The sequence below is a fragment of the Chroicocephalus ridibundus genome, chromosome 4 (genome assembly GCF_963924245.1).
Source record: "Chroicocephalus ridibundus chromosome 4, bChrRid1.1, whole genome shotgun sequence".
Taxonomy (NCBI): Eukaryota; Metazoa; Chordata; class Aves; order Charadriiformes; family Laridae; genus Chroicocephalus; species Chroicocephalus ridibundus.
Window position 1 is genome coordinate 54,566,401 of NC_086287.1, and position 24,851 is coordinate 54,591,251.

Genomic DNA, 24,851 nt, shown 5'->3' on the forward strand with positions numbered 1-24,851 from the left:
TCGTCAGCACGCTGCAGGGCTCGTAGTGTCCTGGTGGAGAGGAGAGGGAATGGAGGCCTGCCATCACCACAGACACGTCGCGATGGCATTTCTGTCCTTCCCCAGGCTCCAACGCTGCTGCCCACCAAGGCCCAGCATGGGGGACACCTCCCTTGCTCTCCCTGCCCACCTGGGGCCCAGCGGGGTCGCACAGCCCAGCCCTGGTGCTGGCTGTCCTGGGTCCTTCTGTAAGACATGGGGCACATCCGTAGTTCATCCATGAACATGGGGTTGAGCAAAGAGAAACCAGTGTAGAAGTTTAAACACTGGACGGGATCCCATCCAGAGGGACCTGGACAGGCTGGAGAAGTGGGTCTGTGGGAACCTCATGAGGTTCAACAAGGCCAAGTGCAGGATCCTGCACCTGTGTTGGGGCAACCCCTGGTATCAATACAGGCTGGGGGAATGAAGAGATGGAGAGCAGCCCTGCCGAGAAGGACTTGGTGATGCTGGTGGACGAGAAGCTCATCATGAGCCAGCAATGTCCGCTTGCAGCCCAGAAAGCCAACCATACCCTGGGCTGCATCCCCAGCAGCGTGGCCAGCAGGGTGAGGGAGGTGATCCTGCCCATCTGCTCTGCTCTGGTGAGACCCCACCTGTAGTACTGCGTCCAGCTCTGGGGCCCCCAACAAAAGAAGGACACGGACCTGTTGGAGTGGGTCCAGAGGAGGCCACAAAGATGCTCAGAGGGCTGGAGCACCTCTCTTGTGAGGACAGGCTGAGAGAGTTGGGGCTGTTCAGCCTAGAAAAGAGAAGGCTCCGGGGAGACCTTATAGTCCCTTTCAGTACCTAAAGGGGGCTGCAGGAAAGATGGGGGCAGACTTTTTAGCAGGACCTGTTGTGACAGGACAAGGGGTAATGGCTGTAAACTACAAGAGGGAAGATTCAGACTAGATAGGAGGAAGAACTTTTTTACACTGAGGGTGGTCAAACACTGGCCCAGGTTGCCCAGAGAGGTGGGAGATGCCCCATCCCTGGAAACATTCCAGGTCAGGTTGGACGGGGCTCTGAGCAACCTGATCTAGTTGAAGATGTCCCTGCTCATGGCAGGGGGTTGGACTAAATGGCCTTTAAAGGTCCCTTCCAACCCAAACCATTCTATGATTCTGTGATGGGAAAGACGTGAGTTCAAGGCCTGAGCGCTGGGCCTGGGAGGACGCCTCACCAGCTGGCAAATGCTGTCCCCCAGTCGGCTGTTCCTCTGCCCTACAGCGCGTCCCAGGTCACCACTGCAGGGCCTGGCCTTGGGGCTGGTACCATGCGCTGATCCCCAGGCAGTGTTTGTAAGAGTGCCTCTGCTGAGCGGGCTTGTTGCTTAGCAAAATTTAATGCTGCTGGGTGAGATATTTATCTTTCCTGCACTAGCCAAAACAGGGTCCTCATTAAAAATCCTCCTAGGTTTTGAGAAATCAAGAATTCCCTACCCAGGATGATGCAGGAAGAATCAGCCCAGAAGCCTACGCTAGGAATAAATGCTTAAGTACAGCAGCAGCCCAAATCCCGGTTATGTTTAGCTGTGTTATATAGTAAGATAAAAATAGCCGACTTCCCACTCGTGTTAGAAATCACATCAAATCTTGCTGGTACAAGGAGGCCAAAAGTAACTGTAAACATCAAGGATGTGAAAACCAAATTCTCATGAAAACAGGCTGCCCCCAATGAGGTGGTCACCTCGCTGCCCTGTCCGCTCATAAAGACAAAGCAAAGTAGAACTTGTTATAAGGCATTTATTTTCATTACGTGTTGGAAAGGGACAATTCTGTCTTAAAACAATTACAGAGATAATGCCACAATACCTACTGCATATTGCTTTACTGTTGAAACCAAAACATTGTCCAAAACAGGTGCTTGGCAAATGAAAACAAAACGAATATATTACCATCGAAATCAACGCTGTTAGGTGAAAGCACCATCTTCATTGTCAGATCTGATCAGTCATGCAATTGAAGACGCCAAAGCGCAAGTATTTTTGGTTTTTTACAGTAAGCCACAATCTTTTAAGGGTTTATATCATTCTATACAAATTTAAGTACAAAATGGGAGTTATGTTCCAGAAATCAGTGAACCGGGCTGAAGTGAATCACACGACACACTCGTTAACACTGTACAGCTGGATTTTAACATAGATTATCGATGAACTAGTGAAACTTAGCACGTACACAAAATGGTCCCCAAGATTCAGCCATGCTCAGGTGGGGAGCGACGCTGGAGAGTGAAGGATGATATCCAACACTACTCACACCCGGAGGGACAGTTTTCTCAAAATTGTTGGGATCCCAAGGAATTGTTGTTACTCCATTTTAGGAACGACCACATTTTAGTCTGTGGTTCTCACAAGGGTATACACAAGCTGTATCGAATACTGAATCAGAAATAAATAATAAAAGATACATCTAATACATCTTTTATTTTTAATATTTTTTTTTACAGCACTGACTTTACAAGAGGATAAACAACTCATTTTTAGGGGCTGCTAACATCTGAAACAAAGAAGTCACTATTTTATACTCAACATATACTCAACCTTTTAATAACTTCATATATGTATATATGACTTTTCACACCAAAAAAATGTTAAAATAATTTATATCTAAAAACTACTGTGTAAAGAACAAAGGAGGAAATAAAATGTGGGTTTCCTTAAAAAGGATGGAAGAGGAAGACCTGATTTTCATGAAACTCCATGCACTGTTTCAGCTATTTCTGGAGTTTCAAGAGATATCCAGGCCATCAACAAAAACTTCCCAACACATGAGCAGCTCTTGGCAAACTCAGGGCACGCTGGGGAAGGTCACCTGCTGACGAGCTCTTGTGGCCCACGGGCATCTGCCAGCCTCAGCCCCAGTGGATTCAGAGTGCGAAAGGTGGAGAGAAAGAGAAAACATCTCCCCAGATTGCTATTAAAAAAAGGTGGAGTGAAATCCTGGCCCACTGGTAGCACGATGTCCATTGGCCAGGATTTTACTCCCAAGCCCTACCTCTCCATGTCCTCCTTCTGCATGACGGATACAGGACATTTTCGTACAGTGGATTTTTTTCTTCCACAGGAAAATTGCCCCAGCAGCAGGGGTGGACCAGACCCCAGCAGCCACCTGCACGCACCCAGTGAGAAGGATTCCCTTTGCTTGCTGCAGATGCTATTGTGCTTGTGTTGCTGAGGAATCACTCCAACATCTCCATTTATATATGGATCCTCTCAAATTTCAGCAATCTTTAATAATTTCTGGGGCCATGTAAACATGACAGAATCCAAGGAGGATCTGAAACCCATCTGGTCAAAAGCTCAGGTGTTGATGGCCTAGATCCACACTGAGGGAACAGGGAAAGGAAAGGTAGTGAAGATGCGGAAAGTACTTTTCTGGAGGTTACATTCCTCTGAAATAGATATTAAAGCAATAGTACAAATAAAATCAGCAATGTGATCTGCAACAGTGTGTCTGTTTATCTATGAAAGTGAGAGGAGATTATATTAAAGGAAATATTTTAATCTACACAAAGCATTTTCACATACTCCTGATTACAAAACACACAGTTGCAACACCATAAAGTAATTTTATACTGAATACAGAAATCAATACATCTCTTACTAAAAAGGAGAGAGGAAAAGAAAATGAGCAGGGTAATGCAAGTGAACTCCTGCAAGTGTGCACATGGGGAGACTGCTACATACTCAAAATAGCCTCTATTCACTACAAAACCAAAATCCAAGATTTTCTACACAGCTGTGGAAGGCAAGGCTGCAAGCTCGTGTGAAAATGCCTGACTCAGTTGTCACTGCTGCCACGCAAAGACTTTGGGAAACCAGTGTTAGCCTGCTGATAAGCCTGGGTATTTTTTTTTTATTGAATGGAAACAACAGAAGCATTTTTCCTTTGTTCTCTCCTTTTTGCCAGCCAATTCAAACATCTCTGGCCCCATTTATTCCTTTGCCTTTGGACTGCATCCTGCCTTTATTATCTATCCACCACTCCACCGGGTTGTTCCCTGGCTGGATACAGCCCACAGTTAATCTGGAGAACTTGAGGCTTTATCTTGAGCAACCCTTGTTACCTCATGAAGCCTCACGGTCGGGTTCTTAATTTGTACTCATCTTTAAAGAAAACAAATTAAACCAGGGGCTTTCCATCTGAGAGACCTGCTGCTGACCTCCTCCGGACAAACATTCCCACGGTGAGGATGGAGATCTTTAAACAGCTGTATCATTCCAACAGCCTGAATAGTATTAATAAAAATAGTGCATCTTTTCTACCGACCAGCCCGGTCAATTGGCTCCTACAGCACAAAGGTTGACTAGCCAGACATGTGGCTAACCAAAGGCATAAGAGCATCAGCACAGCGGCAGTTTTGGGTTATGCCAACTGCAGGTGCCAGCACCGATGCGCCTTGTTAGGCTGCGTTTCTGAAGTTGGTTTTCAGGTACCGATGAGGATGTTCTGGTACGGTCACTGCAAACCCAAGCATAAGGTGGCAAAGTCAGCCGGGGGGAGGAGGAGGGTGATGGCTTTACATCGCAGGCAGTGATAATACCACTCAAGTTCTCTTCAACAGGGAAAAATCTTCACCTGCTGAAGCCGATCACGTAATTACGGTGGAAACCAGAGTCCCATCTCCTCCATCACGCTGACACAAAACCTGGAGAAATTTCAGTCAAGGTAATGGTGTTCTTGCGGATTTCTAACAGTGAAGCAGAATAGAAATAGATTGCTAAGAAGCTAACTGGTGACCATGTAATTTTAACATAATTGCTCCCATCAACATGGCAATAATAGCTATGCCTCCGAAAACACGGCAGAACCTTTTCTAACTCACAGTAACAAAATTCAAACAGACATTATGGAAAATCTCCCTCAGATTGTCCGCAATTTTAAGAGCAAGGGCATTCTGGTGTGGTCTAAATGAGACTCCTCTACTTTTACAAAAAAAGACAAGGCTATAGAATATTAACTAACTTACTCTGAAGCTTATCTTAAATCAAAACTATCCTGAACTTATCAAACGAGGCAGCAATTCAGAAAAGCACTTCAGCACAGGCTTAATAACATATGCATGCTCAAATGTTTTGCAATAATGTAACTGTATGTCTGGATACTTGGTAATTCACAATTTTGGCTTTTAAAAGTTGGTCTCCCAATTTGCCCCTGTGATTTAGCAACATTCTAGAATATGAGCCACAATAATCATTTCTGCAAGGAAATATAGTAGTACAGCAACTGCATGGTAATTTATGTGAAAACTCTATCGTAATGCCACATCACAACAGGTACCTGCATATCTGCACCTGGTAAATTAAAGTGATACCAATACATTTGATAAATAAAAAATAAATTACAGGCTATGGGAAAAATGTCACTGATCACACCAATGACCTAAACTTGTTTTCTAGTTACTGCCAAGGTCTGGAGTAATATTTAAATATAGTATTTCTGCAAGCCTTCAGAGAATTACAAAATAAACTTCTAACAATCATTTGTAAACAAGTTTAAAATGCACAATTATATTTCAGTAGTTTATTTTGGAGAAATAAAGCAGTGCAAAATAGGCCAACCAAAATTCAGAAGGCAGCCAGGAAAATAAAATTCTTATTTGATGTTCTAACTAGGAAACAGCATACAGACATTTCCATTGGATCCAACACTCAGATTCATGTAAACATACTTAGGTTTGAAAGGTCTTGAGTTACTAACCCAGTTTTAACATCATTGCTTCTTCCCCACCACCCAATAAAAAAAACCAAAAAAACAAACAAAAAAACCCAAAAAACCCCAAGCCATTGTAATAAAGGGAGCAAAAGGCAAGTCTACAAACACTCCACCAGCCGGTTACAAGAAAGTACCATACAAAAATATGCACTGGCAAGTTCCTTCCTGAGGGTATCTTTTGTTACACACGTAACATAAAAAACACTTTTTATTTTAAACAAACAAAAACAAACCTCAAACTGTAGATGTCAATTTTTATTTCAGTCATGGCTTTACGAAAGGTTTGGTCTATCATCAATACTTTTATAAACCCTTACCTATGTACATCTGACTCACTCACACCACGACCACCCGAGACCTGGGAGCTGCAGATGGCGTGGGGTCCAGCAGCCTCAAAGCATCCAAGGGCTGTGAAGCGCAACCAGCTCAGAACTGACCTGCGATAGTCTAGAAGTTGCTGCATTTATGCGCACCCTGGAATTTGACAGATACCACACTCATAAGGTCCTTCCAGTCCCTATAGAAATACCTTAAGGTTAGTAATCCCTCTAGAAGTGGAATAATCTCTTCTTAAATCATCCTCGAAAATCCGATCCCGGCTACAGGAAATTCCCAAGAATGGCATTTTGGGAACAAACTCGATCTCTCCTAAGGAAAAACCATTGTTTACACAAAAGAACTGCTACACAACACTCTTCAAAACTTTCTCCCCTCCAGGACTGGTACCATCAGGTAGGATGGTGACATCTTTATGCAGTTTACTCCTCTCTCCATGGTCTACCTGGGCTTTAAGCTCTAGATCCTTTCCTTTTGAGTAGATATCTAACACGCGATACTAAACAAACTGGTATTAAATGCTGCAGCGATGGATGCTTTACAAATACCTGCTATAGAACGACAGAAATTCCTGTATCTGCAAGCTAGGAGCTTAACTAAGCAAATTTTCTTAACACCACCCCTCTTAAATGTATTTAAGGGCTTATATGGGGAACGGAAGGCCACTCTGTCTACCAATATAGTGTCTCTGTTCTCAGTGCTGACAGACTTGGATATTTCCAGTTTAGTGTTCAGAATTGGCAAAAGTTTCAGGAATTCTCAACAGCAGAGGATGCTGCCATGCTACAAGATGCAACAGAGGGTGAACACTGCAGATGTACTGCGTATCTCGACAGATACAATTTGGACATTCTATAGTTTACAAACAGTATGAAGCACTATTGTAAATTACCACATGGTCTCATCCGGCAGCTTGCAACAAAATAATTTTATCTCTTAGCCAGAGCTACGATGTACTTATACCTCACATGAAGGTACATGATTCTGCTTATATGTAATTTGCAAAAGAAAAGCAAAATGCACGGCAGCATGGATCTAGGGAAGGCAGCAACTGTGTTATGCCTTAGGATCTGCAGATCAGGTGCTCCAAGGAAAATGTGTGGCTCTTTGCCAGCCTTTGCAGAGCTGCCCAGAGTCCTCACAAGCGCAACAGAGGGAAAACTAGATTCTCTGCTAAGAGATGAGCTGCTTCCATCAACTCCTCTAGGATTTCACCACTAGCAGACAATTGAAAGGATGATATTTAATCTACTAAATCACTCAACCTAACTATCGGCACCCTGTCTGGATCAAACGTGTTGCTGCTGGCGAGCGTGGTTAGAAGCTGCTTTTGACTGAAGCAATGAGGCCTGGGGGAGAACTGCAAAGCTGGAACCGGGGTGGTCACCTCGGCTCCGCACCCTGAACATCCAGTCTGCTCTGTCCCACTCACAGTGCCACGGCTTCACATCAAGCTACCTGTCAACATCTGGACTGGTCAACGTTTCCAGGGATTTGGTTTAATGACACCGAAGTTGTCTTAGCTTTCTTTTGCAATGGTCTACCTGGAAAAAGGGAACAGGGAATATTTTAGGCAAAAATCTCTAGCACTGTTACATTCAGACACTGCATTTCAACATTATCATCTTCTTGATACCATGAGGTCCGATTTTAAAATGCTGGTCACCAGTGATTACAAAGAACAATAGAAATGAAAGAGCTACCCTCCCACAATGAAAGGACTAGTGTTAAAACCCACGTGTGTGTAAACTCACTACAGATTTGCAACTGGAATCTGATGAAATGGATCTGAATCACTTTCTCGACCTCCACCTTTCAGTCCATTTCATCAGCAAATCAGGTTAAATCAAATGGAAGGTTTTTTTTATTTTGTTTTTTTTGTGTTGTGTTTTGTGTTTGTTTTTTTTTTTTTTCTTTTCATTTTTCGCAATCATATTGTTACAGCCTGATCTGGTTCTGGGACCACAATTTGTATCCCTGTGGCTTTTTCTCAGTCCATGGCATTGGCAAGTTATTGAGAAGAAGCTTTTGTTGCCAAAGTAGCGACGCAGTGCTGCTGGAAGCTGGGGGACACTGACGAGTTGCAGCCTAGTCTCTGGTGTTGCAGTTTTACTGAGCTGTTGGTCTCGCTTTCCACAATCCAGGAGGAGTCTTTTCCCATGACGCCGAGACAGCCCGTGCTGGCACAGCATATCCGCTCGTCCATGATTCCGCTGGTCTGCTCTGCCAGGAGCTTGCTGCGGTTTAGCTGGGTCAGCTCAGGTGCCTGACCCTGCAGGACAGCAGCTATATGGTTCAGAAGATCTGTGAAAAATTCAGAAACGCCCTCGTAACCTGAAAAGAGGAAAAATGAAGGAGAGAAAAAAAGGCAATTAAGTAATTTTCGTAAGATCTTTGAAAGGCTTCTTCCACCAGTTTGTTTCTTGGGCTGTCTTTGCCTTCCAAATGATAATAAAAAGTCCTCTTTTCCATGACATCATTTTGAGTGACTGCACGAGCAGATTAGCGTAAAGAGGAACAGAGACCATTGCCACAAAAAAACTTTTGTTCAACTTGAAAAACTGTCACCTTTCAGGTTTTCTGTTCCTTTTTCCTCCCAAGTATATATGTGTATCCAGAATTTTAGGTATATTCTATCATTTGTTGCCAAGTCCAGGTTTTTCCCTAAGTTACAAACTCTGTGGTACAACATCGATCTTTTCTATCCTGTTTCTGGGTTTACTATTAGAACTAACTTCAAATGCAGTTTCCTTGAGTGTCTGAACCCTCTCTAGAATTTGCGGAGCAATACCCTCAGTTAGGGAAACCTCCGAGGACAGCGGGGCTGGCTTTATATCTTACAGAAAGGCAGCTTCCCACTGCGTAAAAGGCAATGTGATGCTCATCTAATCTAACCTAACTTGGCACTTAAAACATGTTCCCCGCTATGAGAAATGTCTGAAAAAAACACTCGAGGGACAGTAAATGTGTATCAATGATACAGCATTTGGTAGAAACATCAGTCTCTTATTTCAGCACTGAAATCACCTTTCTGCATGTTCTGTTAATCGATTCCAGACAATTTACAATGCAGAGTTTAACAACAAGCTTCCTGGTTAAAACAGTTGCTCAAATACCAGGAGACACGACATTTTTGGTGACACAAAGGGTGGCAGCAGGTGTACAGAGCTTCTGGCTCTATTTTAAACACTCTGGCACAGGCACAGTTTTATCACTGTGTTCATTTTAAAACTGAACCAGACATGCAACATATTGGTACAATGTCTTGAAATGGATCTTAACTGCTACTGCGCTACCTAAAATTGTTATCAATTTGATTTAGTATTTAGAGGTGAAATATGACATTCAGTGTATTTAATGGGCTAGGCTGATTGTTTTAAAATGTCTATAAAGTATTCTGAAGGTGACCTGGTGTTAATACAGGAGATTGAAGCAATAAATAACACTTTAAAAGTCCCATGTGAATAGCACACATTCACCACAGCAGCACATGAGCGGCACCAGACACCACAAAGTAAATGCACATTTTAAAACACTTTTCACGATGTGATCACAGGGCAGAAGAGTCTCTCAGATCCATAAATAATTCAGTTCTAATCTCCATTCTCCTCTAAAGACCAACTTCCTTTGGCAACAAAACCCCAACTTCCTGAAAAACGTAAAGCAAGAGGGTAATTTCACCTTAAGATAAATGTGGTGACTGGTGTATTTATAACCCACACGTTAACCAAATAACTCTTATTTAGGGTGCTACATTGCTTTGGATTTTATTGCACTTGGTCACAATACTCCTAGGTACTTAACAGGTCACACAAAACACTAGCAATGTGAGACAACAGCTCCCAGTTTTTCTTTCTCAAAGGGCTCTTAAACAGATTCACCAAACAAATTGGCCATTTCAAAACATCGAGTTTCCCAGTGACCCATGCAATAATCCACCGGTCTGCAGGGGGCAACTAGGGCTCTTAGGGCCGGTCATGGGAGCCAGAACAAGATCCCCACCTCTTTCACAGAGGTGCTTGTTACACTTTCTAGCTTATGTAAAAGCCATGGGATTAGCCTTCAAATCTACTCAGAGTGCTTCAAACACCCTGGGAATAAGCCATCTCCATAGTAACAGCTTTAATATTCAGAGAGGAGATCCACAGTACCCCAGAGTGTTTCGTGTCTGCTCACTGAAAACAAACCAGCCTTGTTTGAGGGCACCTGGCAAACTCACAAAGAAGTTGCTTTAAATATTTAATGGGAATAAGATGGCCAGTCATTCAATCCTGCAATCAGCAGATGTTGCAGTGTAAGGAAGCTGTACGCATCAGGCAGGCTTCCTCTGTGCAAGCCCTCTGCACACCGCGTGGAAAGGCCCAAATAATTCTGCCTCATCACCCAGAAGAAACTTCACACACTTGTCAAAAAGAAATACAGGCAAGGGAGGAAGAGAACCAGGGTGCCTCAACTCCTGAGCCATGGAATTACCCAGGAAAGGCTGCAAACTCAGTAGATACTGCCTCGCTCTGTTCACTGGCTGCTGCTGCAGACCTCTCAAAAAAGGCAATTGTAGGACATCACTGTGCTGTGATGACAAGGGAATTAAGAAGGGCAGATTAAATTCCACCTTTAGAAACTATGAATGAATTCGGGGTTCATGTCACACAAGGAATCAATGGGAGGATATAAGTTTTGAATGCTTCACAGCAGAAGTTGCATGAATTGTGCTCCAGCAGGTACTATCCTGGCACTGCCCACTGATACAATTTTGGAAACACCTTTCTACAAGAGGCCTGAATTTTGCTTTGTTGAAAACAGTCTCCAGAGCCCTCTGGCTGAGCATGGCGAGGAAGGAAGTCCACCCAGCAATGCATCTGAAAAAAAGTACCTGCTCCCCTGAGCTTTGCAGAGTCAAGAAACGCCTGTGAGCATTTTTAAGCCAACATTAGAGATGCTAACTGCCAGATTTTCAGGAGACTCTCCCTGGTCTGGCACACTCTCCTGCTTTTCTGCCTCTTCCCTTGGGCAGAGAGAAACGGACGGCCCATGTACTGCATTTGCGGCAGCGTATTTACATACACAAAGCGCACACCGAGATCTGATGCCTTTTCTCTTGGCTACCTGAGGTCAGACAAACATAAAACCCACATGCTACGTGACTGTGCCTACAGTTAAATATCTCAGCTGGTAACCACAGCTAAATATAGTCCTGGTGGCTTCCCATAGAACAGGACATACAATAGGCCTTTTACAGATTTATCTTTAAAATCTTTTTGAAGAGCTGCTGGTGCTAATGGAGCAGATAACAGACAACATGCTCCTAACAGGTACCTCTGCTCTCAATCGTGATGTTAAACTAACCTCAGGATGACAACCATGGAGTGGCAGGTTCGAGTGAGCTTCAAGCCCGGTAAACACAAAAGACAGCAGACAAGGAAGCCAAGGGGCCATTGGACAAGGTTTTAGTCAGGCCTGTCCCCAAGGCAAGCAAATTCTATGATTCTATGAACTGGATTGAAAGATTAAGATGGCTGGGGGCTCAGTGCAAGATCTCTAGATGTAAAGGTATCTCAGCCATACTGAAAACTCAAAGTCTTCAACAACAGGTTAAACAAACTGTAACAGCCTGGGCATATCTCTGGAAACAAACATCACTATTCAAGTAATGAGAGGAGATTCTTAAAGAGAAAAGACCCATGCAAAGAGCATCAAATGAGATGATGTATTCTTTTCCTGTGTTAGGCTACTGAGCTTAGCGCAACTGACAGACCATTATTGCCTCCCATTATCACAGAATGGTTTGGGTTGGAAGGGACCTTAAAGACCATCTCGTTCCACCCCCTGCCATGGGCAGGGACACCTCCCACCAGACCAGGTTGCTCAAAGCCCCGTCCAGCCTGGCCTTGAACACCTCCAGGGATGGGGCAGCCACAACTTCTCTGGGCAACCTGGGCCAGTGCCTCACCACCCTCAGAGTGAAAAATTTCCTCCTGATATCTAACATAAATCTATCCTCTTAGACACACTTACGACCTCTTTTAATAATTCCAGTGGCCAAGGAGCTTGTTCAGTTGTTCCCGATACACATGTTGCATTAAAAAAAGTGAAGGAAAAATTTAGCCATTTTCACACACTCTATTCTATCGTTCTACTTCAGGATCCATTTATGAGAACATGTAAGGATATTTAAACCTTTATAGCAACTTCTGTGAACCTCTAATTTTAACATCTTCTTCAGATTCCTGGTGTTGTTGCTTTTGTGCACAAAATGTCTTTTCACGGGGAATCAATTTGCACAGGAAGAGATTTTCAAGGGAACAGTTTGCTGCTTCCACCCCCTCAACACTTTTAATTGCACAGAGCCTGGAAAAAAAGAAATCTTAAAAGGCTCTCCTAAAATAGAATTTATTATCATTCTTTTCATCTTCAGAATGAGGGACAGGCCCAGAAAGGCCAGGTCCCAGCACACAATCCCATGCTTCAGTTCCTGGGCAACCCTTTGCAGGGAAGGGCATGACAGCCATGTTACAGCTGATGACTAAAATTTGACCGTATGTCCTAAGATCTTACATTTCATTAGCACATTCCATATCCAGATTAGGGTTCTGCCCTTTCCAGATTAAACAGTATCTGATCTCAGAACAATTTGGCTGCTGCTCTCCTGTTCCCCACCTGGGAAGCAATGATGTGAGATACCAGCAGTGAAACTTCCCACCAAGCACACACTGCACAGGTTCCACAAAGCATGCGTGGAAAGGCCTTTCTCACCTGGAAATGCATTTATATCAATGACCGCATGCTGCCCGGTCTGATTGTTAATGATGATATCGATTCCAAAGAGGGAAACTCCCAGAGCTTGCCGCAGCGCCTTAGAGATTTCCCGGATGACGTCGTCATTTGGCCGCTCATATACTCCTTCGATTTTATCCAGCTATAGTGGAAAAAGAGACATTAGTAAGGGACTCCAAACCAGCCTTTTTAGTGGAAAGATTAATTTTCAGAGGTTTCCAGGTGCATATCCACCAAATCGAATTGCAGAGAACCGGTGACATGAAACAGAGAAAGACACCAAAGAGAAACTGCCTTTGTAATTCAGAATCCTATCTATACTGGAAGTTCACCTGCTCTAAAGCACCTAGTTCCTCCTCTTCATACTGGTGCAGCTCCTCAAGAGACACAGCAGTATAGGAATGAATGGAGAACCAGAATCACTATTTTAAGTACTAGGATCTACACCTTCAAAACCCAAATACAGCTGGTGTGTTTAACTCTGTACTGCAAATATCATTCTGCTATTTCAAGGTAGATTAAGGTCTATGTGAAAAGACTGATAAGCCAAACTCCTGCTGTTAGTTTCATTTGAGCCATACAATACAACTCAGCTGATATCTTCAGGGCAGAGGCTAATTCAAAGGGATATCTTTTATGTGGGTTTCCATGTATAAGTTATTCTACAAACAGGACAAAACCACAAGTTATTCATGACCAGAAGATGCATTTTTTTTTTTTTTTTTACTTTTTAAACCCCAGGTTATGCAGCAGAAGTATGCTGTTATGCTTACAGAAGTGTGTATGGAGTATGTATGTGTATGAGAGAGATGGCCGGTAAACCACAGGAGCATGTACTCTCTCTCTAAGTTTGAAAGTAAATTTAGCCATAAAGAGATTTATGACTAACACAATTACAGCTTGAATATTTAGCATGCCCATCAGTGTTGCACAGAAATTTAATCATTGCTGACTATGAAACTGCTCCCCAGTAGAGCTTGTGAAACAGAAAAGAATCTGGAGACTCAAGAGATTGAAAGGACCCAGTCCTGTGAAGTGACTTACTTTCACAGCAGCTGAGTGCCTGAGAACTTCTTTGTTTTTATATGCTCAAAGCTTATTAAAAGGACTGGTAACGCAAGCATGAAACTGTGCACTGTGCTGGCACTGCTGGACTGGGAAGACACCCAGAAATGGTCCCGTGGCCACAGCTCGGGTGTGCTCGCACCGCAGACAGCTACTTGCCCTCTGTGGCCCTGCCCAACCCAATTTCTCTGCTTGAATTTTCACCGTTTGTCTTTCCTCACAGAACTGAGTCCTAGAAGGATGATTTATGCTTATTAAGCTCTCTGGACAGGAAAAGGCCAGGTATTTGCATTCAGAACCTCATTCTTCCCTTTGCCTAGATTAGCTCTGGGGCGTTTAGGCCTGGCAAGCAGCACAGGCTTGCTCCATCAGTGCTTCCTCACCGGAGCTCGGTAAGGAAAACCAGAGGGACACACAGTCATGCTGCTTCGTTGTACCAAACAGACCTCAGCCTGCAACACAGAAGCAGACAACTTGTGAAGAGAGTCACTAGCTACTAACGCTTTGGTAAGAAAGGACTAGATAGTTTTCCAGCCATGCCAGAGCTGAAAAGAGCAAGTGTACTTACTGCTGTTAAAACAGATGAGGATTCCGGCTTTGAAACATTGTGGCTGTTGAAAAATATCGATTCTCTGTCTGGAATGAAAAGCAGGTTGTAAATAACTTTATACGAGATTTTAATTTCCAAAGGATTAGTGCAAGGAACAGTAGATGGCACTGCAGTCCGTGGAATCCAGTCTTGCTCCCTCCCGGGCAGTCCTCTGCCACCACCCCACCTCTCTTGCCTGGCACCCACGGCCTGGTCACCCATGGTTTTCCATCCTCGGACCACAGATAAATAGAACTGCACAGGGGTAATAGACACTGGTTTCTTTTCCTTCATCAGAATCAATTAACTAGAGTTCAGAAGGATAATGAAGTTAATTTCTACTAATTTGCCATACTCAAAGTGACAGTTCCAGTGGGAAGGCATGTGATAGAAGGGAGAAGCTGAATTCCCTGCCGGCGGAGTGCTGACAGCACCCAGAGTGTTCTGAGATCGCTGTGAACCTGGGGAGGACACTGCCACCATGGAAGAAAGCTGTATGTTTCATGTTCAGGACCTGCCCTGCCTTTGGAGGCACCACAGGAATGCAGGAGACACCCCAAGGTGACAGAAGCCACCAATGCACCACAGTGGAAACCATGGGGAGAAACATACCAGCGCCTCCCGCCCTGTTCCCTCTGTGCAGAAGGTTTTACTGGTGGGGAGAAACCCACCATGACAAGTGTCCCCTTGGGATTCCCACCACAGCAAACTGACAACACTGTACAGACAACCCGCATGGGTACACCCGGACTCAAGTCTCGGCAGGCAGGTGGCACCACTGTGAGCGGACACTGAAGAGGAGCCACAGGGCCACATACCATAAAGATGGGGGAGCTGTGAAAAGCAAACCCAAATCCCCTCCACAGTCTGACACCACCATATGCTCTTCTTGCCTTTCTTCCCAGACCAGAAGGGCCCTGTTCTTTCAGACATTCAGCTCCTGTCAGATCTGCCGAGTCAGGTGCCTGTAGCACGGCCCCCTCGAACTCTCCTGATGAGGGTAAAAAAGCCGGGCACTTACCCTAATCTGCCCACAAAACTTATTTTTATGTGGGCTTCCAGACACCTTTCAAGTCTTACACCAACAGATGAGACATTAGCTAAGGCATTTTTAGAAAAGTGCCTTAAAATGTTCTCTTCCAGCAAAAGTAAAGACCAACTGTCTTAATCATTTATATGGACACAAGTTCTGGCCTACTCAATTTGATCAGGACGTAGAGCAGACATAAATGTAAATACAGACATACACACCTACAGACAAGAACTTTTACCAAGATCCTACTATACATATAATAAAAAAATACATATTTGTGTGCAGAATGCAATGGTGAGCAAAGCATGGATATACTAAGATCAGCAGAAACTACTAAGAAAAGTGACAAAAAGCTGGCACTTCTTAATTAATCTCCTTTAGTTTGATACCTTCTCCCCTCTCCTCCCACTTCCTGGACTTGCCCAGTTGCAGGCAGATCATGCTCCCATCCATGCCCTGCTAATTCCTTCTTGCTTCGGAAGGTCCACGAAATGCAGTTCTTGGGAAACCAGCTTTTTTTCCATAAAGGAAATTTTAGTAATGTTTAATGAAAACCCTTCAAGGCCTGCTGCCTAGTGACATACAGGGAGGATTACTGTCCTCACTGACAAATCCATTCCTCCCTCCCCGCAACACAGCTGGTATCTACAAACCAAAGGACATTTCCCACCAAGGTTCACAACACTGCGCCTCACATGAACAGAGAGGCTCGTTTAGGGGAGAGCAAGAGTGATCTTTAATTTAAACACACATATATAATTGAGGTAAAAATAGGGAGAGGAAGTTCTGAAACGACGGAATCCAGGAAATTCTCTCCAAAGCGCATTTATAAACAAATTCCGGAACAAATGACACATGAACTTACTGTGAAATTAGAGAATATCTCTCTCTCTCTCCCCCTCCACATGATATAAACCACTTTTTTTTTAACAGGTAAGATTCAGGTTACTCTTGGATAAATATTTACTATACGAATGTCATTCGTATGTATTCCAGAGCAGATGAGTTATCTCCCTTCTTACTGAAATAATACAGTAGAGGAAACATGGTATGTAAGAACCATCTGCCTGCACTTCAGCAGCCTTTTCAAAGGTATTTTTCTTTTGAGTTGTTTGCTGCCAAAGCTCCAAGAACTGATACTTCCTTTTAAATTGGCACAACGTACCTGAGATTCCCGCAGAGAAGTTCTTTAAAGATGGTCTTTTCACCACTGTGTAGGATTCCCCGACCACAAAGACTTTATACAGCACGGCGTTGTGATTGATGAAGCTCTGAATGACGCAAGGCGGGCGGACAGCTTTCAGGCCCTCCTGGTTGAAGATGATCGCCATCTGCAAACACGCACACACAGTTGTGCACAACTCCTTCAGTAATTTCACACTTACCCACCTCCTGACTAGCAGTGAGGGGAAACATCTACTGGTGGATATATATTGACCATGTGTGAATTCCTTCTCAGCAGCTAATCCTATTTCATTACGTTTCATTTCACTGACACACAACTCTCCAACACTGCTGGCAGTGCAGCTTTCATTTTCAATCAACGTTTTCTTCTCAGCTCTTTGCAATTTCATTTACTGCTTTTAGTTGGGAAGCTACTGCAACTGCAGGTACAACAAAAGGAGAAAACATGTGACCAACACAGACGACAACATCTGTATCGTATACAAGCCCGTGTCCATGACAGGAACAGAAAGAACAGCTCTATGTACTAACTGTAAGAGTTCTTCCCCACGGCTCTGCTTCCTGTGGTTTGGTTTAGTCTAGTTGCAATCGCCAAAGAACCAGGGTTTCACCCACATCATCAGAGAACTTTTTTCAGACTCCAGTAGTTCTTACTGCTAGCATATGCTGGCCAGCCAAATAATTTTCTTGGCTTGGTTTCACCCCATTACACTAAATGGATAGTCCTCTTGCAGGGACTGGAACAAATATGCCAAAAAGGAAGGCATTTATAGGGCCTGAATGATGAACAACAGCTGCCTCAAACAGCACAGAAGCGATGCTGGTAGGTGCAGAGAAGTACTTTGAGGAGCCAATATATATTGAGAACATGCTACGCTGCTCTTCCCATTGATCCCTCCATTACCATGCTTACGTGCACGTATAATTAACATAACCACGGTTTGTTGCTGAAGTATGGATGCTGCCATGGCTCCTACATCGAACCGACAGCAAGCACCATTCTAGCACAGCTGATGAAATTACTTTATACCAGTGTGCCCCTACACAGCGGTGAGGATAAACTTAAGTTTGCTCTCCATTGTCAAAGCCCTAAAAAAGCTATGCTCTAGTTATCTGAATATAGACCTGTCTTCATTACTCCAGCGATGCTGGGTCTTGTTATCCATGGGGGCAGAAGGGCATGTTAGTTGTCAGGTGAATACGAGTAAGGACTGTCCACGGCCAGAGAACCTGACATATGGTTTATCTTCCTTTCCTCTGGGCAAAACTCCCTCCCTGCTTTGGTCAGAGCATCTTCCCCCTCTGAAGAGCCTTGAAGACAACAGCTAACCATCCAAGAGCTGAGCCTGCTGCTCTCAGCAGCACTCAGTCAGTGCAGGATGCACAATACTTGCCAGAAAAATTCCTAAGCTCTGAAACACAAGTCTTTTCTTATGCCTGTTAATATTTTCTCATTGGCCTGCTTGGGGCTAGTGTTCTACTCGGCATGCAAGACAGTCCAGAGAGGCTAAGAGAATTCCCGTGCGTCCACAGTGATATACAGAATAAAATTGGAGCTTCCTGCCTCAGCATGATGCAGATGATGAGTTATACTGCCTTTTTGCTCTTTCCATATGCTTCCTGTCGGTCTTTGTGCCTTCTGAGATTAGCTGTATCTTAGTGAAGTCAGGGTCACTGGAAGGATTTTACAAAGAAACTCTACCACTTTGTGCTCTCTCTCATGTATTATATATGATCAGCTGCACATTTGATGTACACTGTACTTTCAGGCTGAATTTTTGCTAACACCTTAGTTTGTTCCTGTAATAAAAAGAGTAAATATAATATGTTTTGTTGCTCAAAAATGTAGTCATGTTAAATGATGTACTGTTTACATATTCATAGTTAAAAGTCTGAGCACATTTTTGTCCTTATTCCTCCTTATCCAGTAGACCACATTAGATCACATAACTGTCTGCACGCATGCACAGTGACTCAGTAGATTAACATTTTTTGAGTTCAAGTCAATGTGTGCATTCAATACCTTCTTGCAGCTGATATTCTTACTGCATCTCTATTATACCAGATGCTATCTATCTGACAGCACAGAGTGAGTTTGCCAGTGGTAACAACCCCTGCAAGAAACCTACTCTGACGAGCAGAGTCATCCATCAAGATGATTCACAGCAACAACAACATCATACCTCATTGATCTCTCACTGGTGGCAAGAAACACTGCTCTCTTTCTCCTCCTGTGTAGACTGCTGGCATTATAGCATCTACAACATCATACCGGCAAGAACTGTGCTGCTGCTATAGAGTTCTCTTCAAATATTAGTTAATTAATCCCCACAGACCACTCCTTCATAAGATGAGCAGGTACTTATCATCCTGTTTTACAAGAGTGGAAACACAGAGTTTATCATCTTGGCACTGAACTGACCCAAGCTACTGGAAACCATGTGAAACTTCTCTTCTGCAAAGCTCTGTGCCAACAGCCCCATGGACCAGCACACAATCCATATAACTCCCATGGTGTTGCATTATGCTGGCTCACTGCGATGTCTTACGGTTTTCAGCACGCATGAATACAGCTCCAAGAATTCGCTTGCAGAGCGCACTTGCTCTTTGTCATCTAGCACAGACCTGCTGTGTCTGGCAGTAACATGGGAACAACACTTTATATCATAATTTCCAAATAGCATTCCTCATTATAAATGCAGAGCTCCTTTGAAGGCAAAACAAAACATTTGGCACCAAGAATTTTTACTGACAACGTCCTTAAGGAATTCAGTCTTGAAAAACCCAGCAATTATCCACCTTTTCATTCCTGTCTGCTCAACACTTAGAAAAAGTCATTCTGGACACATTTCTTCTCCTCAGGTTATGGGTCTCTGTGATGTCTGACGGCAGCTTTACCAAAGGTCAGTTATGTTCTGGCCTGCTGGCAGCTGGGAAGGACAACCTTCAGGCATCATCTCTGTTCAAGTCTAACAAAATGCTGGCAAAGTGGGGTTCAAGTGCTGAGCTGGCCAATGTGACTTCTAGTGTAGGTCATGTAGGACTGTGGGACACCACAAGAAGACTAACTGCACCTTGGCTTAACTACCTCATGTTTTCACAGCGAAATGCGGAGTCTGCCAGCTTTGGCTGGCACCAGACTCAAGCTCAAGCCTGCACCGTCAGCTGTCCCTGTTAGCCAGTCCTTGAACTTTCCGAATAGTCATCTTATGAAGAAAAGCAGGTTTCTGGTCAGGCTGTGTTCTAGTTCCAGTGTCAGCTCTGCAGTTGGAATATCTCTACAGAAAATGAAGCGATTTACCAAAAGCCAAAGAAGGAGTCATTAATAAAACAGGCAACAATTCCTTGCTTCTAGACCTATGCTCCATCTTTTAGACAAACCGTACCGTAAGCAGAGTATTTATTCTACGGTTCCTTTGCCATTATTGATGATAAAAGAGCAATTACAAGACAGTTCCTCTCTGATCACAAATACACTTTTGGATCACTCCTGAGAACTCAGCAACTCCAAAAGTGACTACTACTACTAACTATGTAAAGTACTACGCAAGACTTCAGGCTTTTTTCCAGTGGTCTTCCTAGTCTCTAACCAGAAGTTCCTGTGATAAAGTGCAGCCTATAACTGTATTTTAGTCTAATTTTTGCACAGAAAATGGAATTCTGGCAGGAGGCTGAAGTATGTCTGCACTGTATGAAAGAACAGCAAAGAAACATTCACCAGGGAAATGAAGTCCAAGCCTGACTGGACAAGCACTGCAAGGTTCATGCATTTCAGGCTGCAGTTGCAGAGAAACTTTCTGCAGAAAAATCAACAAGGAAGCTGGAGTCTTAAACTAATTCACAACCCAGTCCCCAAGTGTTCTCAGGAATGATAGCGAAAATTTATAGCAGCTGCTCTGACAAACTAACAGGGCTGTCTGTCATGCTTGTAAAATGATCCAAGCTAAGGCCCGCATGAAAAAATCTAGCTTGCATTTTCAAATGGAAGTGCTGGTCACTCAAGATTTCAGCAGCAGGCATCCAGCTCATCTAGATTTACATTTTACTTCAGGGCTTTCACCTCTCAGAGACGCTGCAGCAACATACTGCACGTTTCAGGGGCAGCTGGGAAACCTGGACGGACGACCACGTTGTTAAAAAAGGAAGCCAGGCATTACGAGAGCCAGCAGCGAGGGCTGGATTCTCAAAACTGAGCAGCGGTGAGCAGGAAGGCAGGAAGCACAAATGGAAAAGAATTAAAACAGGACTCGGCTCACCTAAATTTAGAGGAAGCTAGGCTCACAGGGAACGCACTCCTTCCAGGAATACACAACAATTTTACCTGCAATTGCCTTACGGGAAGGAGGGAAAGCAGATAATTCTACTAGCCCTGTTCTTCTCACAGCTCCAGCCATGTTATTACAACTGAACATGCCTAGAAACCGTCTCTATTTGCTAGTCCCTTCCCCTCAAGGAGAGAAACCATCTGGCCTTCACTCATACTCCTGCTTCGTCTGCAGCACAAAACCATTTCTCACCTGCACCACATACAGGCTGGAAGAAAAACATGGTGGGGTGGAAACATCACTTAGTGTGACCTCCCACCAAAGGAGAAGCTGAAGGAGATTCCTTGCAGACAGAGCTGACTGGAGACCACAAACTGCTAGAAGCAACTAGATGACAGAAGCTAGAAACAGCTAGAAGGAATTTCCATGTCAAAAGGTTAAAGCCATATTTAACTTCATTTCAGACAAATCTGAAAAAATAATGGTGTAATTAAACACAAGGGAGAGGCGAGGGAAGGGAAGTCCTTTGGGCATAGCCCTCATTCTGCCTACTACAGGATCGGAAAGCAACAGCCAAACCACCATGGCGGGACTGGAAGCAGGGGGATAACACTGCAAAAGTTTTTAAACTCACCTCGTGAGAGTTGGTTCCATGGGCCACTCTGGTTTTACAAACTGGGTAAATAAAAAAGAAAAAAAAAAAGCATCACTGAAACAGGACACACAAAACCCTTATAAATCCATTCCCACCCACATGTGCAAACACTGGAGTTCACCAGACCAAGACACTGACTGTACCAGATACCAGTGACAGCCTCTGCTTGAACAGTGCCCTCAATCTCTACAAAGCTTGGCTTGCTCCAAGCCCTACTCTCTCAGCTCCTCCCCGTAACTAAGGTGCACGCAGAGGTCATTATTAGGACTAGACAGAGGTGCAAAACATCAGCGAAGAAGTTAGTACCAGTGCTGGTATTGCCACCCTGCCTACTCAGAGGGCATCTGCACAAGTACGTGATTTTGCCTGAGGCTGGAGCTACGTTACAGGTACCACAAAACACCACTGTGCTGAAAGCAAGGGAATAGGGACACAGTGGAAACCAGCTGCTTCTCCTGCCTCCCTGTTTTTGGGGAAGAGGAGGAAACCAAATGGGCCGAACCAAACTAAGATACAACAGATTTTTTGCAGGCAACCGTAGAGGGGGACAAAAAATGTAGAAAGAGCCCAGCAGTTCTTTCTTCTTCATATTTCTTATCGGCTCCATATATCTTGGTTCTCACCTCCATCCTAAAACCAGTAAGAGGAAAGAAACAACATGCTCCTGCTATTATGAAACCAGAGAAGGGCTGAAGACCCTGGGACCCTCACGATGACTAGAACTGATGTTATTTATGTTAAGCAGAGGAGATGAAAACTTGGAAGTATTGAGGGGGTGGATAGGACAAGACTTCTCTGGGGGTTGTTGGAAGAGTCAAATTACCAGGCAAGAGGACAGGCAGCTATGAAAGGCAGATGACCTACGCTAGAGTCCAAAATAAGCTGGTAACTCAAAATTTTGCAAAGCGGTATGTGATATCTCACAGACACATGCTCTGGAGAGCCAGGAGCGTTTTTTTTTAAAAAAAAGGGAGAGACAGGAGAAAGAAAAAGCACTCCTACAGTACCACATTATATTGATTTTCCATGGTATTTTTTAATTTCATCCTCATTTAGAGGAGTTGATTCAGGCATTCAGAATATATGGGCTACGCTGCTGACTTGTGAGAACTAACTAGCCTGTATGGAGAAGACAATGTGCCTGGGCGAGGAAGGGGGGGGGTCAAAGCCATTCAGTGGGCTTTAAATTACTGCTTCACAATCTGGCTTCAGGAGACCTGTCTCATTTGGGAGTGCAATGGCAGGAAGGGAAAAACATGCATTTTTCCACATGACTTTACCTCTGAACTTTATAAATGAGGCAAGCACCAAGGAAACAAACACTGACTAAACAATTCTGCTCACTTTATACTGCAAGGAATCAAATAAAGGAAGGAATTAAAGCACAACCACACCAACGAAGCTTGCTACAAAGCACAAACAGTCCATAGCAGCTGTTTGAGGCTGTGGGCCCTTGCAGCCTGCTATCCATAGTAATTTTTGCACTCTTTCTTCTACCCTCTAAGATTATCTTTGTAGCCTGGACCAGGGAACGGGAGGGATGGGTGAAAAAATGGGGCAGTCAGCAAGGCAGTGATTTTCTCAAGAAAAATCATGAACACAGCTGGCAGGAGAAACTTCTTGCACAAGTTCAGGGCAAGAGGCTAACTTTGTTAGAACTGTTAGCTTTTCCCAGAAACACAAGTTTACTGTAGCAAGGTGTTTAAATTAAGGAACATAAATAAAAGGCAAAGTAAAAGCAGATAGGGATGGGTTTTGTTTCACATTCCAAGCAGATTGCTTCACAGCATTTGCTTCAGGAAGGTTTTAACATGCCTGGCACTTTGGCAGTGAAACCCTCAGTCCTACAGTGTTGGCTACGTCTCAGGGGGTGCATGTGCAATATTCAGAACCCACCAGAAGCACCAAGGAAAAGCCCATGTACATACTGAAAGGGAATGCCAGTCCATTCTTCTCTATGAGCTGCAAGGTATCTTCTCCACAGGCACTTGTCAGCTCCATAAAGGGTGGTGAACAGATCCTCTCATCTGCAAGACAAAAAGAAGACTCAAATGGAGATGAGGGGCTTAGCTTCTCAGCTGCATCATTACCAGCTCTCTCCACGCTAACTGCTTCTTGCTAGTCAGCTTTACTTTAACAGTTGATATTAAAGCACTGGAAAGACTATCAGCCAGGCCTGAATTTGGGTTTCCGGAAAGATTTCAGAAGATGAACAGCCAATTTTCAGATAATCTAAATGGAAATATAAAGCCCATATTTTCACAGTTAGGCAGCAAAACCAATCACCTGCTTAGGAATACGTAGCTGCACAAGACTTAGCCAAGTGAAGTGAAAAGCAATTGGGATCTTGGCTCTTAACGTTATGGCTTCAAGCATAATTTTTCTAAAGCATTTAAAAAATCCCCGAATGGTCAGCAAGCGTGGCTGGAGTTGGCAGTCTCACAACGCCATCATTACTGTAGGGCTGCTCAGGTGACAGATTCCAGTGTGGGTTTACTTCAGCAATACATCCATCCCACTGTCCACTGGGACCTCTGCGCAGCGTTCATTTGGTGTGGCAAAGCCAGTCAGAGCACTGCGGAGACACCGAGACACCCTGGCGAGACTGCTCAGTGGACTTTGGTTAAAGAGAAAACACAGGAAACCACAGTAAAATCTAACAGAGTAGATCTCCTCCAGTGTGTTTCTGCTGATGTTATGCTTGGGGTTGTGGGAAGGCTGAAGTCAAACCCCAGCCCTCTTAGTGACTCAGTAGGTTGAATTGCTCTAGGATTCATGTCCTCTTCACTGTAGGAAAACTCTGATTCCTCCAGGAATGCAGCAGGAAAAGGGAAAGCACTATAGGACTCAAAGTACTTGAGGATAAATCTCCACCGCTCAAGAGGGCTGGGTTGCAATTTCAAGTGCAAAGCGAAGCCTGGCTTCAGCCATGGCTCTGGGACAGGTCAGTGGGTCCAAAGACTTTCAGACAAAAGCTGCACGCACATTGACAAATTCAAAGCAAGAACATCACCCAAGTAAGAACAACTATCCAACTTAACTCCTCAGTGAGCACAGCCTTAAACGTACTGCCTCCAAGGAGTTTTAGCTATGGCCAGGTTAACTTCGGAGTCACAAACGAGTTATAACTCGAGTTAGCACCGTAGTACTGAGCTGCAATTCAGAACAGGTCTGCCAAAACTCACTTCTAAGACTTATTTCAGGAGAAACA

The 24,851-nt window shown here is 44.0% G+C and overlaps 1 protein-coding gene across 6 annotated transcripts in view; it reads right to left on the reverse strand.

Moving 5' to 3' along the window:
- Nucleotides 1-1,746: 1,746 nt before the first annotated feature.
- The window catches only part of ITPK1 (inositol-tetrakisphosphate 1-kinase), a 160,311-nt gene continuing 137,206 nt past the window's right edge, over nt 1,747-24,851 (reverse strand). For 5 of the 6 annotated variants that reach the window (XM_063332611.1, XM_063332613.1, XM_063332608.1 and 2 more), the window contains 6 exons: nt 23,569-23,667; nt 21,620-21,660; nt 16,701-16,866; nt 14,482-14,549; nt 12,828-12,990; nt 1,747-8,408 (listed from right to left, as the gene is read on the reverse strand). In XM_063332611.1, the coding sequence (XP_063188681.1) occupies nt 8,086-8,408; nt 12,828-12,990; nt 14,482-14,549; nt 16,701-16,866; nt 21,620-21,660; nt 23,569-23,667 (860 nt within the window). In that variant the 3' untranslated portion in view covers nt 1,747-8,085. The remainder of the gene's footprint in view (nt 8,409-12,827; nt 12,991-14,481; nt 14,550-16,700; nt 16,867-21,619; nt 21,661-23,568; nt 23,668-24,851) is intronic. The other variant, XM_063332612.1, reaches the window with a different exon arrangement.